Below are 8,188 nucleotides of genomic sequence, written 5' to 3'. Positions count from 1 at the left end.
ATGAATCTTCCATCGTGGAACAAAGATAAGCTCAAGATTCTTAGGCGAGGAAATATAGTTTTTTTTTTAGAAAACACAAACTCCATAACTTCAGACCAGAATAAAATACAGTCGGTGTAAATAAATATTAGGTGACGACCTACAAACTTTTTCTACTTTTTTTGTCATATTCTCTACAAAAATTGTGCAAATTTTGTTTGAATTTAATACTCTTTCGTCTCATTTATTCTATGTGAAAATAAAATAAAATTAAAAATTGTAATATTAATAAATAAAAAATATCTATGTAGTTATACTTTTATTTTATTAAAAAATAAATGTAATATTAAATGAAATTATATTTAAGTATAAAAAACTATTAGTTTTTTTTAAAAATTATCACATAAATTGAACGGAGACGGAGGGAGTAAGAGCAACTACTTCGTCGATTTGTATAATAAAGAGATTAAGTTAATGATATCCGTATTAGCAAATGAAATAACGAACAAGACAAAGCGGCAATCAACGGACACGACAGTGACGACGAAGACGCTCTCTCCTAAACCAAAAATTAAACAAATGAATCAAATTCAGCTCTGCCGTCCCAGCACCAATTCTTTTATAATCACCTTCTGCTATGCTTATTATTCCTCACTCTCACTCATTAATTACTCTTTAATTACCTTTAATCCTCCAAAATCTCTCAAATGGCTTCTTCCTTTGCAATCAACTCAATAACACCTAATTCCAACTACCTCCGCCACCTTAGAAATTACTCTTTTCCGGCCTTTGTGTTAAGAAAAACTATTAATTTCCCTGTAAAGAGTAGTAATTTGAGCTGTAAAAGGAGAAGTTGCAGAGTTGGGATAGTTAGGGCATCATCTTCTACTGAAGTAGTCGATGATCGTGAGAGTGCTGACGTGGAGAGGGCCCACAACGGGAAGGTTCTTAGAGTGGGGCTTATTTGTGGTGGTCCATCTGCTGAGCGTGGAATTTCATTGAACTCTGCTCGATCAGTTCTCGATCATATTCAGGTGCAAACCTCAATTTTCCGGCATTAATAAAGAAATTAGATTTGTATGGTTTCTTTATCTCTTTACTATTTAAGAACTAATTGTGGAAGTACTGTAGCTATGCTAATTTGAACTTAGGTTTTGGTGTCAAAATATGAAACTAGCCGTTTTTGCATTGGTGAAGTACTACAAATTTTGCAGAAGAGGATTAAATTTAACTAACGAGAGCACAAGTTCTAATAATCCTATAATTATGCTAAATTCACGTTATGAAAATGATGCAAGTTCAAAACTTTTTTGGGGTTACTTATCAATTTTTTTCTTTAAATTGATGAACTGAAGAAAACATTTATGTATGTTGATTTTACACTGACCTAGCTTGACCTGAAAAAGTTTTAAGTCAAGCTCTTTGAGAGAGTTGATGTTCTGTTTTGATGCAGCAAAAAAGAAAATTGTAGCTGTAATTGCCTATTAAGATTAAAACTCCTTTTGATGAAGGGTTGCGGCGAGAGTTGAACCCAAATTCTCAGCGTGCTCTGATATTATGTTGAATTGTGTGACCACCTTATAAAAAGTTGAAGTTGTTAGAGAGGAGACACAGTTATTTGTTTATGTTTGGTCTCTACTATGCGTCTTCACGTGCTGGTTTGACTCAGATGGATGATTTAGTTGACTAGTTGAGTGTTATTTGGCTGCCACATATTACACATTAGAAGATGTAATCTAGTACTCCATTTCTTGCAGCTGGTTGTTGCTTAGAAATAGGAGACTATTATGTTTTACTAATGTAACGATAGCTGATTGTTCTGTGTCTATTATCTGTGTTATGGAAAAATATTTGTTCTTTCATTTTGTGATTTACACTTTTCAGTGCTTGAGCAGGGGGACGATTTGGATGTTAGCTGCTATTACATTGATAGCAAACTCAAGGCCTATGCTATATCCACTGCGCAGGTTTGCAGATTAAACATATGCACCCTTTAACCCGTACTTTCTGTCCTTTTCGCTATAAATTACTGTAATAATTGATCACCTCTATTTAGGGGGACTTGCAAGCAGGGTAAGCAAAGTCTTCATTAAGAGCACATTTCCACTATGAATTTATTAAAGTCTGGTTGCTATTCAAAAAGATTCTGGGATTATCAAGATGTGGTTGATTGACAGGTGGAGATTCTTGTCGAAATGAATATGGGATAATCTGTCTCTACTGAGATGGATGATCTCAGAATGTGCATCAATAATTATCTTAACAAGAATTATAGGTGCCGTTTTCTTGACGAAAAAAGTAGGTCATAGAGCTAGAATTGAATTCACAGAAGCTATTAATTCATTAAATATTATAATAATAATTAAATATTATTATTATTATTATTAATATTATTGATCAGTATGATGGTTCATTTTATTTATGCATTTTTATTAGTATAAGTAGCTTGGTAAAAGGTTCATTTTAAATTTATAAGCACTTCTGACTTATTTTTTTCCTTTAGATTCTAAAATCTTCTGTAAGCCAATCCTTCCTTTTCTCCTTTTCCATTCAGTTTGATCCGATTATTCGCTCATAAACCATGAGATTGAATTTGGCTTAAACCTCAGAGGATATTTAGTTTCTGTTTTCTCATTCTTCAATGTGAATCTTGGCCATTGGACAGGCCCAATATGCATTTGGGAAGAACCAATTCTCAGACTAAATTTAACTCGTTTATAGTTTATAAGCTTGATAAAAGAAAAAAACTCATTGATGGTTTATCCCTTGTGCTTCTCCTAGGCGCTAGGCATCTCCTGTATCTTTTGTGGTTTTGGCTATTGATAATTTAGTTTTCTTGTTAAATTTCACTTATAGGTATACTCGAACACTCCTGCAGACTTTGATTTCAAACTTGAGAGGTTAGTTGTCACAGCCGAACATCTGAGCTTGTTATAGTGTAAAATTTTCTGTGCTTGTTTTAGTTGAAATGTTCTCATATTGTATTTGCAGCCTTGCCCAAGGCTTCAATTCATTATCTGACTTTACAGAACACCTTGCTTCTTCTGTGGACATAGTTTTTCCTGTTATACATGGTCGTTTTGGTGAAGATGGTGGCGTTCAGGTTTCTGTACTGAAACACTCAAGAACCTTCACACGTACTGATTGCTTTCTGATTTTGAAAGCTTAAACGACTTCCTTTTCTTATGTTTTCACATGTGTCTTGATTCATATTTTAGGAGCTATTGGAACGATCGAATATTCCATTTGTGGGAACAGGGTCCACCCAATGTCAAAAAGCATTTGATAAAGTAAAATACCTGTCGCATCTACTTTATTTTTATTTTTCTGATCTGGCATGGATTTCTCATATAATTTGAGACCAACTAGAATGTATGTATTGATTACACTATATATGCTGTTCTTTTGAAGAATGAATCCATTAATCTCAAAAATAACTTTTTATTCTTTTAAATTGTTTGGTTGTATTTCAACTGTAGTAATCCTTAATTTGAACCACAGTCCTATTCTGAAACCTTCGATCTTCATATTGATATTTTAGTTGATTTATGAGTTTGTTTAAGATATATAAATTCATATTAAAATACATGGAAACCACATGCTAACGTACTAGATTGATCATGTCAGCAAGAAATTTTTACTAGGATCGTCCATGGTGTAGCAGGCTGCTGTCCATAATGCATTATGCATCCAAACTTCTTTGATTAATAGATGATATTGACGCTTCTTTCGAAATTTTCAACAGTATGATGCATCGTTGGAGCTTGACAGACAAGGTTTCGTGACTGTACCTAATTTTCTCATACAGGTGTGATCTGTGTTTAGTTGTGTTTCATCAAGGTCTTTTAGTGCTGCTTTTTACCTTCTCTATCATGTGCTTTCTTCTGTTTGAAGTTTCCATATGCAGGCATATGTTACTACTGTTAAAAATGGTCTTCCAATTTATTTGTTTTTTTTTGGTCCTATTTCTCTATTCAAACTGTATCTGCTATGTTTGATATCATATTTCTTACGAAAAGGCTTGAGCTTGCTTATCTTATCTAGCTGAGGAATATTCACAACTCAGCTTGTTTCCGACTCCCCATGATAATGATTACATAATCTATCCTTATTTTATGTTGAGACCGGGTAAATATTCCTTTTTCTTCTCTAGATTATCAAACAAAGAGAAGAAGTACCTTTTGCTTCTCTATTCATTTTGCTCTTGGTTGGTTCACTCCCTACTCGACTGTTCCTCTTTTTACATCTACTTTCTGTGTTATTGTATTTATTTTCCTGTATTTTCCTTGTTGATTTGCAAGCCAATGTAACCTACAAGAAGCTGCTTTCTTAAAATATCATCCTGGACATTCTGTTTTTCTAATACACTCAAGAAACAGAATTGTACACAAAACTAACTGTGTGGTCTGGTCCTGCTCTTAGGGAAGTGAAATGGATGAATCTGGACTGTCAAAGTGGTTTGACCAAAACCTACTAGACACTAAGTTGGGAAAAGTTGTGGTGAGCACTAAATGGGGCATTCATTTTGGTAGTTTTGCAGCACTCCTCATCCATTATTTACATTTAGGAGCCATACAAAAGTGCAGGTAAAACCAACAAGAGCAGGATCAAGCATTGGAGTTAGTGTTGCCTATGGTGTCACTGATTCTCTACAAAAAGCTAACACAATTATTTCTGAGGTAATCTCTTTCTTCTCCATGCCATTTTTCTTTTAGTTTTTTTAGTTTGTTATATTATAACTCTTGAAAAGCATTGGTTTTGATGTTGTATTTGATGAAACTGGAAATTTAAGTCCTTCAAATGCTAGGTCGCAGTTTGTATTCAGGCATATATTCAATCAACAAACCATTTTTCATTACTTTGGCAGGGGATTGATGACAAAGTCCTTGTTGAAATTTTCCTTGAAGGAGGTAGTGAATTTACAGCAATTGTCCTTGATGTAGGTTCTGGTTTTGATTGCCAGCCTGTTGTGTTATTGCCAACCGAGGTATATTAGATACTTTACTCTTTTAATATTAAGTTAATTAGAGGTTTATAAATTCTCAAAAATGACGGTGAAAGAAATTAGTGCCTGAGTTTGAACTTGCATGAGTACAGTAACTGTAGAGTTTCATTGTGCTGAGGTGTTAAATTGCAGAGATATCAGATAAATAAATCCAAGAATTAGGAACTTCTAACATTTCTGCCAGTTTAAATTGCTATTGTTTGTTGAAGATTGATATTTGAAATGTAAGAAATGATGGGCACCAATTTAATCTATTATATAAGCATTGCATAGGAAGATATCGTTAACTGCTTTCTGGATGTGTAAGTTTATCATGCCCTTTCACGTCGTCCCTGATTACAGGCAGATATTGACACAAAATCTTGCATTGGTATGATGGAAAGCCAAATTTCCGTCAACTTTTATAAGAGTGATAATTGTCATTAAGCAAAGTGATATTCATTGGTTTCTCAAAAAAATGAAAAAGAAAAAAAAAGTGATACTCTAAGGTGGTCCATTATTGAGCTTAAAGAGTTGAATTTTGATACCGATCCTTTTCAGCTCTGCAAGTGTGCAAGATTAGGAAATACTTACCTAAAGTGGCTCATCATGTATTTAGTGCGGAACAATTAGTATTCTCACATTTAAGCAATGTTAGAGCAGAAGTTACTGACAGTCTGCCGCTGCTTGCTTTTGTGGGGCTATGCTAGTATGTCGAGAACTTGAAGTTCATTAAGTTCTCTTGTAGCATAGAGGGCGTAACTTTTTTTGTTCAGTTCCCTAATTACTTGTTAACGTTTTCTCATGTCCAAACGGATCCAGTGCTGAAAAGTTTATTCATTTAAAATGTGGTTAACGGAAATAAATTTGTTAAAACTCTGTTCTACTATTAAATCGGCAAGGAATGACAAGGATATTTACTGTCATTATGGTTGATGTTTTGCTTCATGTAACACCAATTATGGAGCACTGCTTATTAAGGATTGTGTAGGTCAATGAGTAGATCCTTATGTTTGATTATCATTAATGAAAGAGTTGAGAGAAAGTGTTTTCTTTCTGCCTTTTTGCTCGCAAGATTTCTGATCAAATGAAGTCAATAGCTATAGCAATGAATTTCTCAATTTTCATTATGCTCCATGTGTTTAATGTCCAACATGTTCAGGTGGAGCTGCAATCACATGGCACTGTTGATGTTAGGGAGAAAGACGCTATATTTAACTATCGACGGAAGTATCTCCCTACTCGACAGGTAGTGTAAATTTTCTGGTTGATGGAATGTGCACCTAAAACTCTAGGGACATGTTTTACTGTTCTTTGTTCTTTCCTTTTTTCCTTTCATTTTTAAGCATAATGATGACATCCTCAATGTGATCGATAATAGCATGGCATTGAAGACATAAGTAAATGCGTTTCATATCTCTTGTTCATTCATTTAACATTCCCTAGTTAAGGTTGTTTCTACCCTATATAAACACAACTTTACTAGGTTTGACAAATATCGAACGATTGGTGATACAGTGGTCCTTTGCTTTTGTTTAATTTGCTGGCATGCTTTTCTGATTTAAATCTCTCATGTCCTATCTCAAAGCTCAAAATGTACTTATAGATTTCTTCTTGCTTATATTAATCTAAACAGCATGGCAATTATTGTAGGTTGCTTATCACACTCCACCTAGATTCTCTGTGGATGTGATTTCAAAGATACGTGAAGGGGCGTCATTACTATTTCAGCGGCTTGGCTTGCGTGATTTTGCTCGAATTGATGGCTGGTTTTTGCTGCCTTCTATGGAAGCTTCCTCTTTTGCAGGAAACAAATTTGGAAGGACTGATTCTGGCACAGTTATATTCACTGATATCAACTTGGTGAGATAGCTTACTGACTGTTCCTGTATTTTCTTTTCAGTATTTATGCTTGAACTGTTATGTACCTTCTTCTCCCCAGATCAGTGGAATGGAGCAAACGAGTTTCTTATTTCAGCAAGCCTCCAAGGTACTCCCATAGTCCTTGGTTTATTGTAGATAACATTACGTGAAATTTCCAGTCTGCTTCAGTATAGGCCCGGCGATCTATAAATCTTGTGGTGTCATTTTATCTGTAAATCATGTGGTATCATGAAACTTTCCATGCTATAAGTGTCTGTACAGACCATAAGAAAGTCCATTTGGCATGAATTGCCCTTTCCTCTAGAAAGTCCATCTGGCGTAAATTTTGTGTGCTCAATATCTTGAATAAAAAAGAAAGTGGTATGTTGTTATGAGGTGTCATCTGGAACAAATGTATACTATCTTATATATGGAAGTTCGATTTGTGAACAATATCCTATCCTTCCCCCCAATCAAACATGCAAACACTTTAAGAACCCTTAAAAAGAAAAGCAGGGGATAATAAAATTCCTTGTGAGAGAATTGGTAGATATACGGTCCATTTGAGTAACTTGATATTTACAGGTATCACAACTTCTAGTGGAGGTATTATACATGTTTCCTATAAATTAGCTAGCTCCAGTCTTGTTGAATGTAATGAGTTTGTGCATATCTTTCCATGTCAGGTTGGATTTTCACACTCAAATATTCTCCGGATCATCATCCAACATGCTTGCTTGCGGTTTCCAGCTCTTTTGTCACATAGCATCATATCAAGTCCCTCGAGAAGGAGATCAAAATCTGCATCAGTAACTGAATCATTTATTAAACAACATAAGAAAGTTTACGTCATCTTTGGCGGTGACACCTCTGAACGCCAAGTATCTCTTATGAGCGGAACCAATGTTTGGCTGAATCTAAGAGCATCTGATGATGTAAGTTTTCGTGTCTACCAGACTAACGAATCTTCTATTCTGAACATAACTACTGTGACTCGGGGACTGATTCCTTTTTTTTTGGGTAAAAACGTACTTTTTTTCTTACCGTAGCATAGGCCTTCGCCACTTCAAACGGGCGCTTCGCCCCTCTTTTTTTTGAATTAGAAAGAGCGGGGTCTTACTTATTCAGGGGGGATGAAAGACAAATAAAGGGATCAGGGGGCTTTATGATCGGAGAAAGAGAAGGGGCGTGGTTGGTGTGTCACTGGGTCGGTGGGGGAAATAATCCGTAAAAGATAATTATTGATTATTGGAATGGAATGAGTCCGAATAGTGTGGAATAGAGGTAGAGGATTCATATAGCTGACCCACACTAATTTGGGGTTTAGGCATAGTTACATTTATTTTCATATGGCCCTCCCCT

General features: G+C 35.1%; 1 protein-coding gene across 4 annotated transcripts in view; it reads left to right on the top strand.

The window, feature by feature from the left end:
- LOC109233316 (D-alanine--D-alanine ligase) overlaps positions 473–8,188 on the top strand; it is a 14,638-nt gene continuing 6,922 nt past the window's right edge. The window contains exons 1-13 of one of the 4 annotated variants that reach the window (XM_019399155.1): positions 473–1,013; positions 1,875–1,946; positions 2,836–2,879; positions 2,971–3,082; positions 3,198–3,269; positions 3,725–3,787; positions 4,402–4,479; positions 4,566–4,658; positions 4,847–4,966; positions 6,126–6,212; positions 6,617–6,826; positions 6,906–6,953; positions 7,513–7,761. In XM_019399155.1, coding sequence (XP_019254700.1) covers positions 687–1,013; positions 1,875–1,946; positions 2,836–2,879; positions 2,971–3,082; positions 3,198–3,269; positions 3,725–3,787; positions 4,402–4,479; positions 4,566–4,658; positions 4,847–4,966; positions 6,126–6,212; positions 6,617–6,826; positions 6,906–6,953; positions 7,513–7,761 — 1,575 coding nt within the window. In that variant the 5' untranslated portion in view covers positions 473–686. Of the gene's footprint in view, positions 1,014–1,863; positions 1,947–2,835; positions 2,880–2,970; positions 3,083–3,197; positions 3,270–3,724; positions 3,788–4,401; positions 4,480–4,565; positions 4,659–4,846; positions 4,967–6,125; positions 6,213–6,616; positions 6,827–6,905; positions 6,954–7,512; positions 7,762–8,188 lie in introns of all 4 variants that reach the window. The other 3 variants (XM_019399152.1, XM_019399153.1, XM_019399154.1) reach the window with 3 other exon arrangements.

This window comes from Nicotiana attenuata, chromosome 10 (assembly GCF_001879085.1).
Source record: "Nicotiana attenuata strain UT chromosome 10, NIATTr2, whole genome shotgun sequence".
NCBI classification, from domain to species: domain Eukaryota; kingdom Viridiplantae; phylum Streptophyta; class Magnoliopsida; order Solanales; family Solanaceae; genus Nicotiana; species Nicotiana attenuata.
Note: the sequence above shows the minus strand (reverse complement) of the source record. Positions and strands in the feature narration are given on the sequence as shown.